Below are 18,710 nucleotides of genomic sequence, written 5' to 3'. Positions count from 1 at the left end.
GAGAATGTTAAATTAATGAAACCATATAGCATGTAACCTTTTGAGATTGGCTCTTTCAATAAGCATAATGACAGTAAGTTATTGCATGTATCAGTAAGTCAGTTCTTTTTGTTGCTGAGTAGTATTTCATTGTGCGGATCTATCAGAGTTTGTTTAACCATTCATTCATTGAAGGGCTTTGGATTGCTTCTGGTTGTGGGGTATATGAATAAAGCTCTTACAAATATTCTTGTACAAATTTGCATGAACACAGGCTTTCATTTCTTGGGAAGAATTCCCAAGAGTGCAGTTGCTGATTTGTATGGTAAGTACATATTCAGTTTTATGAGGAACTGCCAGATTATTTTCAACTATGGTTGTACTAGTCTACGTTTCCACCAGCAGTGTCTAGATTCAGTTTCTTCACATCCTTGCCTATATTTGATGTTATTGCTATTTTCTATTTTAGCTATTCTAATAGTATATGAGATCTCATTGTGGTTTTAATTTGCATTGCATTTTCCTAATTATTGGTGTTGAACGTTTTTTCATATGCTTATCTGCCATTTGAATTTCCTCTTCAAATGTCTGTTCATGTCTTTTGCCCATTTTGTAATTGGATTGTTTAGTGTCTGCATGGTATTATTTTCTCAACCTTTTACTTTCAGCATTTCATATCCATATATTTTCTTTATGTTTTTTTGTAAGCTCTTTATAGTGAAATTTTAAAATCAGCGTTTTTTAACGTGATCATGTATAGCATATATGTATAGTGTAAAGTGCATAGTATGTGCTAAGCAATGTTGGAAGTGCTATATATATTTACTTATAGCTTCCAACTTTTGTTTGGCTAATTTATCTGTATTTTCATCCTGTTCTTGAAAATTATATTCCTTGGTTGTAAACTTTAGCTTTGCAATTATATTCTTTTCCCACATTGAGGATGACATTTTGCTGTCTTCTGGCTTATATTGTGCTGACTTACTAGTTTATAAATACTGTTCCTTTCAAAGTAATATGATTGCTTTAATGCTTTGTTTGTTTTCTACAATTCTTTTATTGAGTTTAATTCTGTTTGGCTTCTTGAATTTTATGCTGTTCTACTCAGATAGGGGCCTGTGCCTTCATTTGTCTTTTGGTACTCCCATGAATCATAAGTTAAACTTCTCTGTCCTTTCTTTATATTCTTTTGATTTTTCTTCCACTTCACTAATTCTAATAGCTTTTTCTAATCTGCTAATAAACTTGTCCATTGAGTTTTTAATTTCAGTTTTTGCATTTTTGTTTTAGAAGTTTGACTTTTCTAGTTTGCTCTCTATAATTATTTCTTGAGTTATTTTAGACTTTTATTTCTTTAAAACAATAAAATAGTAGTTTTGTAATCTGTTTGAGAATTGTAATATGTGAAGTCTTTGTGTATCTTGTCTTGGTGCCTGGTATTTCTGCAGATTTTTGCATACAGTGTCATGTGGCCTTAGGTGCTTGATTATTTTTGACTTGATAATGCTCATTGTCCTAGAAACCTCATGGTGGGGATTCTTTGAGGTATAGAATTTTACTTACATTTGGTGCTTTGTGGTACTACCAGACAGGGGTCACTGCATTTATGTGTTGAGGTTCTCTGGATAATTTAGGTAATGTGAACCATAGCAAATGTGCAGGCCCATGGCAGAAACTAATTAGCTGAATCTGTTATTATGTTGCTCTGCTTAGTACCAAGGCAACTTTCTCTGCTGTTCCCTGTGGCTGTTGATGGGGGTATGGGCGCATGTTGATTTCTGGCTTATCTTTGTGGGTGTTATCTTTCTGGAGACACAGTAGTATTGTGCACTCATGTCAGGAGGGTCTCTTTTTTGATGTTCTACCTTGCCAGGTTAAGAGTTAGCTCTGTCCCCCTTGCCTCATAAGACCACCAAAACTGAATTCTAGATTTGTCAGGGTTGGCAAATGCCCTCAGGGTATAAATGGATATAATGCTCAGTGCTCCATTTACCTCTCTGGATTCCTGTATTCTCTTTTATTTGGGACAAGTAATTTGTGGTGCTTTAAAAAATAAGCTTATTTTGGATTTTTTTCTATTATTTTTTTTTGTAGTTGGAGGGTTAAGTGCAAATAACCCAACTTACCATTAGTAGAAATGAAGTGAAAATACAATTGAAAAAAATTGGGGAAATGCTTAATAAAATGTTTTTCATTAATTAGATAAGTGAATTACTATAAATTAGGAAGTAGTTATAAATTATTTAGTTGGGACAGTTAGTTTTCATGTTTATTATTAATTTTGTTTATGCCTGTTTTTTTGTTTGCTTCTAACAGTTTTCTTATTTTAGGGGTAAAAATATTTCCATCATGGCTCACTCAAAGACAAGAACCAATGATGGAAAAATTACTTATCCTCCTGGTGTCAAGGAAATCTCAGACAAAATATCTAAAGAGGAGATGGTGAGACGGTTAAAGGTGAGTAGAATTGTGTTATGTTTTGGGACATCTGTTTAGGGTGGGGGGTTACCTGTGGAAATCACATAGGGCTGTATTTTGTTAGGGCACCTTAAAAAAGCACATGAAAGCTAAAAATGGCAGGGAAAGGATCAAGGAGAGGGGAAGTAGGTACAAAACTGTAGGGTTTCCTTAGCTACTGTTAATGGGAGAACAACTGGAAAGGTGAAGCTTAGATTTTCTAGGGCCTCCTATACTTGGGTATAAAGAATAAATCTGTAGTACTCTTATATTCATTGTTGTCTGTATAAAGTTCTCCTTTGTCCTTTATCTCATTTATTTTACAAAAACAATCATTTTAATCTAAGAAAGAAAGTTTTAAGTCTTTGTACTGAGCACTCAGTCTGTATTTTACTTGCAAGTTATTTTGGAGTAGGTTAAAGAGCTTTACTTTCAGCTTTTCTCTCTGCTTCTGATATGCAGCAATGAATCAAGATTAATGGTGACCTTCCATAGATGAGGTGGTTGCTGTATGGCTAGAGTCTCTTTATATGTGTTTGAACAATATTTTACCTTTTCTTCAGGGCAGTGATGGCCCCTGTGATTGTAAAATGGTTAAAGGAGCAGAGGGGCCAAGCAGAATGCTGAGCTGATTTATCAGTTAGTTGAGATGTTCTTTATTTTTGAACATTTTCCCCCTTCTAAAATTGTATGTACCTAGACGTTTATGTTGCTTGATACATTATTATTTGTCTCTATTTCAAGACTGGAAAACCTGCATTAATTAGTCATTGAAGACCCTGGAACCTTAAGGCAAAGTACTGTTTTATAGCTGTTGCTGCATGGTTTATTTTTATTAGAAGAAAAGGACTCTAATACTCATAAATTCCATATAAAGTCTTAGTTTTGTGCATATAGTATTAGAATGTCAGATATCAGATTTTTTTTTATTCAAAGGAAAAGACATCTTTGAGCAGATTAAAATTACTGATATGTGCTAGTTAGGAACTTGTGTATATTTTGTTAAAAATAGTGAAGCTACAAATCCTTTGTATGTGACACTTTTCATTTACTCTGTATCAAATTCTCTTGACCTTGTTGAATTTTTAGAGAAGTGAATACTTTATTTCCTCAGATTAGTTTATATTTTAGCAATGATAGGTAAACATCTCTGTTTGCTACGAAACTGTTAAATGCAGAAGCTATACTTATAAGTTGATTAGCATTTCCTATCTTTTAGAGATGTTATTTCCTCAGACATCTTCTTTAATAGATGACTTATACATGAGCAGTTGAGTTTAATAACACCATTTGAGTTGTAGACAGTTTTGAGGAATTCTCATTATCTAGCCCTTGCGTACACTTTATTGTTAGTTTTGGTGGAATGATTTCCACAGTGTTCACATTTAGTGTTTGTGATATGTTTTCATTATTTTTTAGACATTTATGCCCAGCAGTAATCTAGTTAATATACTTTTTTTCATTTATTTTCCTAATTTACACTTACTATTTTTAGCAACCTTTTTAGAGAAATATAAAAAGGATTTAATGTGGGCTGACAGTAATTTTTGATATGTACAATTACAGGAGTAAGTTTTATAAATTAAAAGTTTGTTAACATATAAGGTGTCATTATTTATTATATAATTTCTAGAGTTTCCTATAATATTCTATTCAAAATATACTGAACCTCTCTTTTGTGAATAGAGTCTAGAAAAAGAAATGGTTTCCTGCATGTAGGTCTTTTTTTTTCTCCTTTGCCTCTTTTCATGATATGCCTAAGCCATCAAACATATATCTTAAGATAATAAAATTTAAAAGTTAGGAGAGTAGTCCTGGACCTTGTACCCATAAACTAACTATAGTGCCAGACTGAAAGGATTAGTCTACAGTTGGTTCTGGCATCTGGTATAGTAGAACTGAGGGTCTGCCCTGTGAGGAACACTGTTCCCCAGCAAGGCATTGGAGAACTTATTACTCAGAAATCTAACTCTGTAGCAGAGTAGAAATCCTTGTATTTTTCAAGGACCAAGTCATAGATACTGATAGTTGGTGGCTAGCCCTACTTGTTGATTAGTATTTGCAGCACCACCTAGTGGATGCCAGATGGTCACCTTTCCATTAGAGTTTTATTTAAATGTGTGTTCCTGTCAAGTTAGGCAATTTAAAGTCTCATCTGAGGTAAGAATAGTATGACTGAGGGTTCATTGTGACAACTAATACTGAAATTAGAAAAAACTTTTTATAAAATTCAACTAGTACCATTCCTCACCATTTTTATTTCTGTCCTACTACTTTTATGTAAATGTTTTTGCAAAAGGAACCATTTCCTATAGGTTCTGTCTGCTTACTCCATACGTGCCATTGAGTCCTACTAATAAACTGTCCATGTCATGTTCTCTTTTACTGTGGCACAAGAAATATTTTGTTGGATGCTATGGTAGTCACTTTGTGGTAGCTTTTTAACGTTTAGGAATACATCTTCATCATCCTTTCTTAAATCTGTTTATTCTTTTTTAACTGAATGTATAAATCCATGTATCTGGAGTGGTTTATGGGTCACATGGAAGAATAAATTGTTTTCTTCTTTTCCTAGGTTTTTTCTTTAGAAGTATAATAAAAGGAGTAGGTATATTATAAAAAGGGGTTGCTCTTTTTAAGAAGGACATAATCCTTGTAGTCCATTTGTAAAAAGTGAGACCAGAAACTCCATGCAAGGCTAGTTTTAAACTTTTTATCTGGTTAGCAGGTATGATGGGTACATGAAAAGTATTTTAGTCTTTTAAAAGAAAAATTATTTTTCTTGTAGTTTTAGAAGGATCTTGTTCTCTCAGATACTTTCAAGGGAAAAATGAGTATTTTTTATTTGAAGGTTAATCTTTGCAATTAATATGGTTGTTATTTCAAATGACTATTTTTACATGAAGGATTTCATTATTTCATTATTTTGTTTTTGAATAGATGGTTGTGAAAACTTTCATGGATATGGACCAGGACTCTGAAGAAGAAAAGGAGCTTTATTTAAACCTAGCTTTACATCTTGCTTCAGATTTTTTCCTCAAGCATCCTGACAAAGATGTTCGCTTACTGGTAGCCTGCTGCCTTGCTGATATTTTCAGGATTTATGCTCCTGAAGCTCCTTACACATCCCCTGATAAACTAAAGGCAAGTACTGATTTAAAGAACTTCCAAGAAATACTTTCATTTATCTTTCTAACTAAAATGGGACTTAAAGTATTTAGATAATTTCTTGGGATTCTTTGACATTGACTGCAGCAATCTTTTGTTAAACAACTTCTTCTTCTTCTTCTTCTTTTTTTTTTTTTTAAACAACTCCCCCACTCCTCATTTAGTACTTACTTTTGTAAAACAATTTTTGATCTTTAGGATAAGAAGTAGATTAGTGCAGTGTATTCTATACTTTTTATATTATATTATCATTAGTTCTATTTCAAAAACACTTGGTGGGGGGGATACTTCCTTTTCCCTTTTGAACATCTATACTGAAGACCATATTCATTATTTAAAACATAGTATGTAGTATAAGCCTGAATTTATACTATATGAATCCTAATGTGTGTGTGTGAGATGTGAATTGTTTGGAAGAAAATACAGTGAACGAAATTTTAATGAAAAGGTAGAAAAGACACCTAGTACTTGGTTAAAGTAGTTGTAAGTAAAGCCATATGAATGGAAAATCTTTACAAGATGGAAAAAGGGGAATAGCACGATTAATTCAGCTGCTGGAAAGTGTGAAATTACTAGAGCTGTACAAAAAGATATTGAATAAAACAGATTAGATAACTAGAAAAATCGGTAGTAATAAAAGATAATTGTGGGGGGGGGGGTCCTGGGTGGCTCAACTCAGCTAAGTGTCTGTCTTCAGCTTAGGTCATGATCCCTGGGTCCTGGGATCCAGCCCAGTGTCCAGCTCCTTGTTCAGTGGGAAGTCAGCTTCTCCTTCTCTTCTCTCTCTGCCCCTCTCCCCTGCTTGTGCTCTCTCTCACTTTCTCTCAAATAAAATCTTTTTAAAAAAAAGAGGTAATTGTGGAAATTGTGGGTTAGAGAATGAGTCTATAGGAAGATTATTAATACCAGTGTGGAGAAAATGATGGCAATTCAGGTTTATTTCATTTAACAAGTATTGATGTTAATTATGTGTTAGGAACTGGATTTACAGTGGTGAAAAAGAGTCCTGATATGAATGATTCCTGATAATTGGGAGTGAGGAACCTGCTCATTTGATCAAGTCTGCCAAAATTCTAGCATGGAATGCCCAAACTGGTTTGGGCATGATTGTTTAATATTTTAATTGGTAAAGAATCTCAGGATAGTGAGAGTATTTGTCACTTGAAGGTAAAATTGAAATGCAGAGTTTGAGAATGGTCAGAGGTTTAAGTAGATAACATGAGCTGATCTGTGGAGTTGTGTACCCAGGTATATATTTTGCTTTCTAATTATAAACCTCTAATTTGGAAATGGCCTGTGGGGCTCTTCCTTACTAATGTCTTGTTGTCATTTCTAATTTAAGAATGCTGCTACAGGTTTCTTCTACCTCTCCTGTGTTTCTCATTTTGCATAATCATTGACTTATCTCAGGGCTTTGGGGTAATAAAAAGTCCTCCTAAAAGAATACCTACACGTCTGTCCTATTTATAACAGGACGGTTTATAAGAAGAATATTGAGCTGTGATTAAATTAGAGTCTTTTGGGATTATTCCATAGCTGAAAAATTTACAGTATTTTACTTTTTCTGGTCAAAATTTTTGGTCTTCTTTAAATGCGTCTTTTCTTTTTCACTGTTGATTAGCAGAAAATTTGTATTTTTCTTTGCAGTGGCAGGAATAGAAAATTGTGACACTTTGCCCATATTTCCACTGTAAATTTATCGTTATCAGAAAACTCTTTTTGTACACTTGGCTTCATGTGTAGGTCAGTGATTGTTGGAAAGGTTATAAATGAGTGACTGTTGTCTATCTCCAGGTAGTCATTGTGGCACTTGGTTTTCTTTTAGTCACACTAGGAGGATTTATTCACAAAACATGTATTTTGTACAGTACTACTGTCAAAGTGACCATTTTTGAAGGTATAATTTCCATAGTATTTTTTTGAAAAGCTAGTCATTAACTGCATATTTTTCCCTTTTAAAAATATTTATCATTTTACTTATACGGAGAACATTTTTTCTCTTTTCTTTTTATTTATTTAATATTATTTATATTTATTGATTAGCATGATTCCTTTGCAGAATTAGCTTTTATAATTACCCTTTTCCAAAATTTTAAGAACATCCTCTCCATAAAAATTGCCTTAAGGGACATTGAACCTATCTCTATCCAGGTAAAAAAGGAAGATGTAGTAAAAAAATCAAAAGCCAACAGATGGAAATAGATTGGGAAATGGTGGGAAAGAACAAGTAACTTTAATGATTAGGTAGGAAGCTTGAAAGTTAACTTCTACATGTCTTTTTAAAATTTCTAAGTTTCTGTGATCTTTTTTCTTTTCACTTGGTGATTTATTTTGGAATTCTAAGTTTCCTACACTGTGTTTTTGCTGTATAATTATCTATATAGTGCTGTTCAGCAAACCTAATTAGCTCTCTGTTACATTATTAGTATAACCTTTGTTACTAGTATGTAATACTAATACTAGTAACATTATAGATATAACCTTTGTTATAATGATAATAGGATAAATTTTGGTTTACTAGTTTCCGGGTCTAGTTTTTTAACTTGCTTTAAGATGAAGTGTTTCATTCTCTAAGATCATAGTAAACTATTTACTTATTTTCCTGTGAAGGGTATTAAGATATTTAGTGTTTTCATATGAGAAGGTTTTATATGATAAGGTTCTTTTAAGAAGTTCCAGCCAAATACAGTCTTCCCCCTGGTTTTTAAATTTATCATGGTGGATACACATGAGTGCTGAATTAGCTTTAGGAAGTTAGTGAATATTTTCATTTAAGATTCATAATCTAAATAATACTTTGTCTCTCTTTTTTGAAGGATATATTTATGTTTATAACAAGGCAGTTGAAGGGGCTAGAAGATACAAAGAGCCCACAATTCAATAGGTATTTTTACTTACTTGAGGTAAGCAGTATATCTTACAATGACATTTTAAATTGGTTTTTGTGCTTGTATGTTTTTACTAATTAAAGTATTTAACCTTTCTTTTTTTTTCTTCTTATTTTTAGAACATTGCTTGGGTCAAGTCATACAACATATGCTTTGAGTTGGAAGATAGCAATGAAATTTTTACCCAATTATACAGAACATTATTTTCAGTTATAAAGTAAGTTTATTTTATTAGGCATGTAACTTTTTTTTAATATAAAGAATTTAGAACTTACAGGTGAATATGTATAAACTATATTTGTTATGATGAATATTTGTAAGGCTAAGAGTTGTAACTTAAGCACTCATTAACATTATTTTTTAGAGATGTTTTAAAAATGAATAGAACTTAATTTTGTATTGTAAGGTATATACAAGAGTGGCATAAGGCAATCTATAGCCAATATAAAAATAGTTTTTGGCTTATATTTTTATCTTTTAATTAAATATTACTCTCTGATTCATGTAAATAGTTGAGTTTTTTGGTGTATTCTTTAATATCTATTAGAATTAACTTCAAAGCAATTTGATTTTCTGAACTTAAGGTAAAACTAAAGATGACATTTGATTTAATTACTTTTGATTGTGAGACCAGTTAAAATTAGGGAAAAGTAGTCCAGGAAATGTAGTTTAAAAATATATTTTTGATACCACTGTAAGATTTGGGAGAGAGGGAAACTTTAAATGAATATATGGAATTTGATTTAATTAATATTTTAATACCATGTTTTATAAAGTAGTGTTTGTCAACACCATGTTATGAGTAAATCCTGTACACTTTAAATAAAATATCTATTTTGAATTTCAGCAATGGTCACAATCAGAAAGTTCACATGCACATGGTAGACCTCATGAGTTCTATTATTTGTGAAGGCGATACAGTATCTCAGGAGCTTTTGGATACAGTTTTGGTAAATCTGGTACCTGCCCATAAGGTAAGTAGCAATATATACTGAAATATGTCTAAAGCCCGTTAATATTAAGGTCAAGAGTTTGTGCTTATGTTCTGAATATAATTTTTCCTGCTTCAGCCTTAGTTTTGGAGGATCTGTTTTAATTGATTAATATTAACATTAGTCATGTTTAATGTTTAATGAAACATGGTACACTTGTAGTTACTAATTAAATAGATGTAGTTTATATGATGAAATATCTGTAATAACTCAGTTTTGTATATGATATGTTTCAGGAGTGATAGCTACTTAGATGCTATCACATAACTTTATATGTCAGGAGATGCTGAAACCAATTAGAGCCTTAAGTGAAAGATAGCAGTAGTGTAGGTGGAGAGGAGGGGTGAAATTAAAAGGGAAGTCTTTACTAATTTGTAGATAAAGGATATGTTGATGACAGTGTTTCTTCCCTGGGTGATGTTAATCAAGATGTGTGTTTGTGTGTCATGTTCCTTGAAAATGATTAACTCTCCAGTAAACAGTTGGAAATAATGGTTCTTCTGTGAAAGAGAGAAAAGAGAGAGGTTAAAGAGAGGGACCAGTCACTAGTATAAAGATCTGTGCAAACTGAAGACCTTTTTGGCAAGGTATAATCTAAGTTTTATAGGTATATGACATTCACACAAATAGTGCTTCAATCGAAATGACCTCATAATTTAATATTTCCAGACTCTTAAAGAAAGTAGTCCATCAATGCTGAAAATCAGATACTGCAAATAGACTTAAAAATTCATATAATACATTAGATAAAAATAATAAATACCCTTAAAAGAATTTAAGATAACATATGCTTAAAAGGATCAAAGACATAAAAATAAGAGTTAAAAACATGATAGCTAGATATATGAAAGGAGAAGTTTAGGAAAAAGGTAAAAATGAGAAATGGTCATTGAAATTAAGATCCCTATAGGATTGTAAAAGATATTTAGAAAACTGGGACACAGATCAGAGGAAATTACACAGATAAAGAGAGATAAAGTAAACATAAAAGATACTGAGACATGAAATATAGAATGAAAAGGACCAGTATATTTAGTAGTGATTTCAGAACACAAAATAGAAAGTGGAGAAGAAATGTTTAAATAGGAATTTGCTTAATATATTCCAGAACTGTTGAAAAGCATGAATTTATGGTTTTAAGTAGCAAAAGTGTCGTGAGAGGAATAAATAAAAATAAATCCCAGTCCAGGAACATCCTGGAGAAGTTGTAGAACACCAAACCAGAGATAATCTGTAAAGCACCCAGAGGGAAAAGGCATAGCTCTCACCAAGGAATGATGATTAAACTGATTGCTCACTTCTCAGTGGCAAGGATAGATGCCAGAAGATAATGGAACTATACTTCCAAAATGCTAAGAAAAAATAATTGTGCATTTGTGTGTATATATGTGTGTAGTTGCATATCCAATTTGAGCGAAATTAAGACATTATTCATTTGTCAAGATTCTTCATGAAAGAACTATGGGAGTACTGTAGAATGATGGAAATTGAATTAATTGAAACAAGGAAGAAGAAATAATGGTGAACAAAGAAATGCTTTAGATAAGAACTGATCTATAAAAAAATAGTAGCAGTAATAATTATGATGATTAATTAAAGAGATTAACAAAATGGTCCTGAACTACTGGATACAAATAATGTGTAAGATTGACTGGCTTAATGGAGTTAATGAGTCATCTAATCTTGGTGGTGATCAGGAGTATAGAGCTATTGATTAACTTCTAACTTGAAATGAAGTATTCATATTAAAATTTTCAGGATTATAGTAAAAGGAATTACAATAAATATAAATGGTCTAAATTTACTACTTAAAACAGATTGTCAGATTTGATTGAAAATAATCCAGCTGTCCAATAAGAAATAAGAAGAAAATACTGTCACAAAAAGGTTGAGAGCTTTTAAAAGGTTGGAAAAAAGACTTGCCAGGAATGTACTAACTGAAAGAAAACTGAAGCAGCTTGTACTGATATTAGATGTAATCATCTTTACTGGGTAAAGAAGGAATTTGTAGAAGGATAAATGGTTTAGTTTCAGGAAGGTATTCAAACTTGCATGTACATAGGCTGGAAATATACTAAGTATAAATTGAAAAAATTATAAAGAGAAAAAAACACCCACAACTTGGTGGGCCATTTTATATCACTTCTCCCAGTGATTATAAATTAAGTAGATCAGTATAAAAAGCATATTGAGGATTTGAAACAAAAACAGGTTTATAGCAACCATAATTTATCAAAAGAATAAATCATAATGGCAATTATAAAATATTTAGAAATGAGAATTAAAATGATACTTATTAAAACTTGTGGGATACAACTTAAAATGTTTTTTAAATCTAATTTTATTAGCTAAGTGTCCAAGAAGTTATAAAAATATCAGAATATACAGAGTATGTAAGGAAGAAAAGAAGGAAATACAGAAATCAATGAAATAGAAAATGCAGTGATGGGTGCTTGGGTGGCTCAGTTGGTTAAGCATGTGCCTTCAGCTCAGGCCATGATCTTGGAGTCCTGGGATTGAGTCCCGCACTGGGCTCCCTGCTCAGCAGGGAGTCTGCTTCTTTGTCCCTCCCCTGGCTCATGCTCTCTCTCTCTGTGTCTCTCTTACTCTCTCTCTCAAATAAAATTAAAAAAAAAAAAGAAAATATGACATTTCACAAAACCTCAAAGCTGGCCATTTGAAAAATGTATTAAATAAGCAAATCCTTGGCAAGTTGAATCAGGAAAAAGGAGATCTCAGTATCAATACACAGTTTTAGAATGAAATGGGAACAATAGCCATTAAAAAAATAAAAAGATAATCCTATGAAGAATATTTTATGGTAACATACTTGGAATTAGGTAAAAGAAATTCCTAGAAAATATAACTTGCCAAATTTGTCTTGAGAGAAAAATCTTGAATAACCTTTAACCAGCAAAAGAAATCTAATTGGTTTTAAAAACCATATTCATAAAATGAACAAAATCCCTTCCTTCCAAACAACAATGGCAACCTAAATAGAAGCAACAGCAGCAGAACACAAACCTACCACAAAAGAACTTAAACTGAGTCAGGAGATACCTACTAATCATTTGAGTAGCATTACAATCTTAATATCAAGCAAACTTTTCCAAAGTATAGAAAAGGAAGAAATGCTCCACAGTTCACCTTAGTGGAATATAATCTTCATAGGGAAACTAGACAAAACTAAGCAAGTAAGAAGAATCATAGGCTAATTTAATCTAAAGTTATAATCACATAAATTCAACATGAAATAATAACATTTGGAATGGTATAAACTAATATTGATAATGAGCAAACTGGCTTTATTTTAGGAATATAAGGATGGGTTAACATTAGAAAATGTTTGCCATAGACGAAGATATTTATGTAACTTAACAGATCAAAGAAAAAATATCAATAGATGTAGAAAAAGACCATGTGATAAAATTCAGTATAATTTATGATAAAACCTCTTAGCAGATTTGAAATAGAAAGGAACTTCCATTAAATGATAAGGATATATATGATACTGTACTTCATGGTGAAATGCTGAAGCTTTTTTTTTTTTTTTTAAGTTCAGTAACACTTCTACTCAGGGAAAAGGCAACATTGCCATTCTAATTAGCATGAATTTAAAGGTCTTAAGTTAGTGGAATAAAATGAGATAAAAGATAAAAGGATCAGAAAGAAGAAAACTGAAATTATTTGCAGATAATATGACTGCAGATAACACAAAACCGTATACAGATAAGTTTCTAGAACAAATAAGCAAATTTTGCAAGGTTGCTAGATATAAGTTCAGTATATGAAAAGCTGTTGGTATAAGTTAATAAATTTGTAGCTTTAACAAAGACTTGAACTGCTTAGCAATTTCACAAAAATGTGCAACTTTATGTTAAATCATTATAGTTGACAAAAAAGTATAAAGACTTAAATATGCTGCGTGATTTGTTATATTTATGGGATGGGAAACTCAGTGGTATCATAATGATGCCAGATTTCTGCATAGGAATAGATAATCCAATCAAAAGAGAAAGTCTGAACATGCGTGGGTGATTTGACAAACTGATTTTAAAATTCACATTGAAGAGCAAATGGCCAATAATAGCTAACCATTTTTGGAGAGGAATAGAAAGTGGGGACTTAGTCTACCACCTGGTGTTAAGACACTGTTTACAGTGTCTTTACTTTGACTATAATCAGGCAGTAATAGACAAAGGGACATATGGAAGTAATGGAGAATTTACAAGTGGCTCCATAGTTATAGAAACTTGAGAGTGTGGGTATTATAGGTCACTGCAGGGAATAACAGACTATTTAATGACTTGTTTTAGGGTAATCAAATATCCATATGGGAAATAATTTATTTTTACACCATATATAAAAATAAATTACAGGTAGAATAAAGTTCTAAATCTGAAAAACAAATCTTTAAATTTTTATTTGGAAATATAAAGCAACATCTAAATCTCATTGTGGAGGAGAATTTCTTAAGAAAGATACAGCAAGCACAAGCCAAGTAGGAAGATATTGATATATTTGATTACATTAAGTCTAGAAACTTCTCTATCTCTAAAATACCATAAACATTGTGAAAAGACAAATACAGACTAAGATATGTTATACATAAAATTGACAAAGTTTTAGTGTGTAGAATTTATACAATAAGTAAATAAGGAGAAAAAAGCCCATATGAAAAATGGCAGAGGTGGAATTTACAGAAAATTATTTCTTCTATGCCCAAAGAGTCATGTACAAGACATACAATTTAATGTCTGTGAATAGGAGAATGAGAAAATAAGCTGTAGTATATTATATGGTAAAATACTAAACAGCAATTACAAATGAAATAATTCAATAGAAGCATCAGTGCAGGTAAATCTAAAAATATGCTAAATGTGGGTTTCAGGATATCTACAGTATACCTGTTTTCTGTAATGTTTTTAAATTGGAATAGCAATTCTCTTTTAGATCTTTGGTCTTGATTGTTTTTGTCATCATCAGAATCTCTTAGAAACATGTTTTCTTAAGATATTTTTTTCTTGTACCTTTTTTCTTTTCATATTTTACTGTTTGCTATGTTTCTTATTGTATCATCAACCTTATCTATGCTCTGAGATGTGCTTGAGTAAATCTGTCCCATAGCTGCCCCAAACTCTTGTTTTTCCCCAGCTGTGGGCCCTCCATTCTTGTTCACATTAGAACCCAGTTCATTCTCTTAGGATGTTTTGGTTCTTCTGGACCTGGGGTAAAACAGCCTGTATTTGTACTCAGCTGAACTGATTTGATTTCGGGACTAGGTTTAGAATGACTCTCCTCTTCTATCTGATAAACATTTATTGGTCTTTTCTATGGTTTACCTTGTGCTGTGAATGAGATAGGAAGAAAATGTAATTATCCTTCCTTGGAAGGGATCTTATGATGTAGGTAGACCAGTTAGTCTTAAAAGAAGAAAAGTGGCTTTGCCTTCTCTTTTGTTCTAATTGAGTTTAGTTTTCTCATTCATTTACTCAGGAGTAGCTTTTGGAATACAGGTAATATTTTGTTTTTCATAGTTAGATATATGTAATATAGATATTGTTTATGTTTTTCAGAATTTAAACAAACAAGCATATGATTTGGCAAAGGCTTTACTGAAGAGGACAGCTCAAGCTATTGAACCATATATTACCAATGTAAGTCTTTCGTAATTGGTTGTCAGAAGGATTAGCCAACATTTTAAAGATAGCTAGAAGCAAAATTTTGGTAGGTAGTACATACTTTTAAATTTTGTATTGTTTTAATCATTAAATAATATATTTTCTTTCTCTTCCTTATTTAAAATTTATTTATTATTATATGGAAGGTTAGCTCTCATCTTGTTTGTTCATTCATTTGCTTCTTTCAAATTGCCTAAGAACTAAAATAGGTCTTATTTTGGTTTGCAAGATACACTGCTTGTTTCTAATGTTACAAATAAGCTAAATGTAATTAGATAAAACATATGGAACTTCTCATTATTCAGGGAAGTTACAGCTTTTTGGAGATTAAATTGATTTATACAAGAAGTAGATATGAATTAATATCAAGACTCTATAAAGTTGAAGGCAAATATGAATGGTAGCAATTTGGTGACCGTTGTCTATCTTGTTGTCCCTGGGGTAGATTTCATGTACATCAAGCTTTTCTGAAAAAGGGGAAGAATTGCGATGATGTGAGCCCCTCAGTATCATCCGAAATCTGCTTATTTACAATTGACCATCTTTTAGCTATTTTCAGAAGAAATGTATTTTAGCTGATAGGTAGTACACTGATAAAAGCTTATTTTACGTTTTATTTTCTCTCCACCCATAGTTCTGTTGAGTTGCACAACTCTTGAGGGCACCATTCATATGGAATGTATTCACATGAATGGTGCCTCCTGGAACAAATCTAGAACATTAGATTAATGTTAATGTTAATGTTGGCCTCTGGAATTATGTAGCAGTTCTCGCTACTTCACGCTTTCACCCACCTTCAAATATGTAAAGGATGTTAATCTGTCTCCTGAAAAAAAGTGAGAAACAGAGTCATGTATAATGACTTATGTATTTAATTTTCCTGAAGTTTATTGACGGAGCATGTTTCCTGTAGTATATAAAAAATAAAGTCAGTATATAAAATACATCATGAAAAGATGTGCTTTGAAAAAGTAACAAACTTTATAGAACAGTATCTTGGTAAATCCCAGTTTTTGTTTCTGGCTTATGACCTTAAGTAATTCTAAACACATGATGATTTGGAAAAATGTATTTGATTTGTAAGAAAATTGTTTTGGAGGGTGAACTTTCAGAAGCTGGACGAATTGTGTAATCTATTTTAATGGCTCCAAATTGTCAGGGAATTCTAAATAATGATTTCTGCAAGTTTTGTGAATCTTGGGTATTGGCCAGAATAAATTGGTTGGATTGAGTGGGTTGAGTTTTTTTCATTATTGACCTAATGGCTTTTGAAGTGTGTAGACCCCAGACATAAGCATTCTGTGTGTGATTAATTAGCCTTCCCTTTTCCTTTGCTTCAAGTGCATCTGAGTATCTCCATGGCCCATTAGATACACTAGGTGAGCTCCTCCTGGTGGTCACTTATTTAAATTGGTATTGCCAAGCCAGATGTTTTTTAGGGGAATACTTAAATTTTTTTGATGCCTTTTTTTCTGGGGGGGGGAAACAAAAAAAAAAACAAAAAACAAAACAAAACAAAAAAAGAAATAACACTATACCATGTCAGTATGTTTTCTAGAATTGGGGAAAGAAATATTTGATTGGATAATAAAAGAAAAAAAGGTCCAAGATGGAATGATGGTATTTGTTGGAGCTAGGTGATTAGGTTCATTATACTATTCTCTCAACATATGTTTATGTTTGAAAATACTTATAATTAGAGCTAAAAGAAAAAGGACCAGAGAAATACTTTGAGCAATCTCAGGTGTTTACATTTCCTTGTCACTAATACCTTATGTTAATTGCCTGTTCTTAGTTCTTGCCTGCAGAAGTAGAACTGCCTCTCCATACTTTCTTGTGGTATCTTTATCAGAAGTTGAGGGGCAAGAGGCACAAGTTTAGAATGGTCCGAGCACACTTCCAATTGTATATTCCCAGTACTTTGTCCATTGTTTGATCACTTGTTTTCTTGTTCCTTGCTTTATTTGATGGTTAGCTAAGAAGTCATTAAGAATTGCTTTTCCCCCCCTTTTGTTCCCTTATACATCTTTTTTTTCTACCTCAAATTTCGATCTAGTGAACTTAATTGTCTTATAGTATAAAATGAATTACAATATTAAAATATTCTCAGCTTAAAAAAATATTCTCAGCTTTTTTGAATTTGTACATATAGTAGCCATTATTCATTTGTCTTTCTAGTAGAGAATTAGCAAGCAAAAGTACAGGTAGGATACTGAGGTAATAATAACCACATTTCTATCTCTTTTTTACTTATTTTTTTTCACTATCAGGGATATGATATAGACACATGCAAGTTTGTTCTTTAAGTGATTCTTACATATTTAGGACTTAAATCACTGTGGTTATTATTTTAGATTATTATTTTAGGTTATTATTATAGATTATTTCTTAAAAATAAAATTTGTTCTCACTTGACAAGAAACTAAAAAGTATATGTATTTTTTGAAAAGGTCAGACTATCAGAAACAAAAAGTATTTAGTGACATATCAAAAAATTTTCTGAAAGAATCACTTCTTGGTAATTTTATTTTTCATCGGAACTTTTTTTTTTTTTTGAGAGAAAGAGAGTGTGCATGAGTGTGAGCAAGCAGGTGGGGAGGAGCAGAGAGAGCATCTTAAGCAGGCTCCACAATGTGGGGCTCGATCTCATGACCTGAGACAAAATCAGGAGTTGGGACACTGAACTGAGCCACGTAGGTGCCCCAACAATAAAGTATTTTTTAATTACTGTATGTATATGTTTTTTTTTAAAGACATGATAGTATGGTACACTTAATAGACTACAGCATTTTTTTTTTAATTTTCAAATGTGGTTTCTCTAGACTGATAAAGAGGACAATTACATCATGTGACAAGGTGATGAGATTGGAAAGGATTATTGTGGTCTTGTTAAGGAAAGGTTAGATTTACTATTTTTAAACAGAAAATTTATGAATGGAAACAAAGTCATTTTATTTTGAGTCTGAATGAGAATTTAGCCTTTGATGTCTTTAAATTCTTTTCCTATGACATTGATAAACAAGGACAACAAACAGGTGAAGAAAGAATAGTAAAATAGAATTTGTTCTTTTCGCCCCTTCATGGCTAGGTAGTTTGTACAGGTTCATAGACATAAGAAACTTCATTTAAGAATAATCTAAGACTTAAAGCAAGCAGAAAAGACATAGAAATGTGAAATATTTGACTTTGTACTTTCCATATCGTAAGCCAGGTTGTATTAACTGTTAGATCAGGGCTTATGCGGTGTAAAAAATTCTTAAACTACTTCTTCAAGGAGGCAGAAGATACTGTTGAGAATATGTGGCATATGCTTTGGGTTAACTTTTTATGAATTTGGAAGACTTTAAATAGAAAGGAACTGGACCATTATGCCATGTATCTTTACCAGTTTTAGTAGTAATATGGTAAACAATATGAATGTGGAAACTAGTTATAGCTGGTTCCTTATAGAAACAAAATTGTTCAAATTTGGATTTTCTGTGTGTGTGCGTGTGTGTATGCTTTTAATTGGATTTTAATTAGTGCTGTAAACTTTGGACATATGT

General features: G+C 31.9%; 1 protein-coding gene across 9 annotated transcripts in view; it reads left to right on the top strand.

Moving 5' to 3' along the window:
* Positions 1-18,710, top strand: part of PDS5B (PDS5 cohesin associated factor B) — a 203,986-nt gene that overhangs the window by 74,897 nt on the left and 110,379 nt on the right. For 7 of the 9 annotated variants that reach the window (XM_025875064.2, XM_073894711.1, XM_025875062.2 and 4 more), the window contains 6 exons: positions 2,296-2,436; positions 5,377-5,580; positions 8,421-8,507; positions 8,612-8,709; positions 9,340-9,466; positions 15,061-15,141. In XM_025875064.2, coding sequence (XP_025730849.1) covers positions 2,329-2,436; positions 5,377-5,580; positions 8,421-8,507; positions 8,612-8,709; positions 9,340-9,466; positions 15,061-15,141 — 705 coding nt within the window. In that variant the 5' untranslated portion in view covers positions 2,296-2,328. Of the gene's footprint in view, positions 1-2,295; positions 2,437-5,376; positions 5,581-8,420; positions 8,508-8,611; positions 8,710-9,339; positions 9,467-15,060; positions 15,142-18,710 lie in introns of those variants that run through there. The other 2 variants (XM_073894710.1, XM_025875063.2) reach the window with 1 other exon arrangement.

The sequence above is a fragment of the Callorhinus ursinus genome, unplaced genomic scaffold (assembly GCF_003265705.2).
Source record: "Callorhinus ursinus isolate GAN/ISIS: 27379988/994484 unplaced genomic scaffold, GSC_fseal_2.0 scaffold7, whole genome shotgun sequence".
Classification (NCBI taxonomy): Eukaryota; Metazoa; Chordata; class Mammalia; order Carnivora; family Otariidae; genus Callorhinus; species Callorhinus ursinus.
Note: the sequence above shows the minus strand (reverse complement) of the source record. Positions and strands in the feature narration are given on the sequence as shown.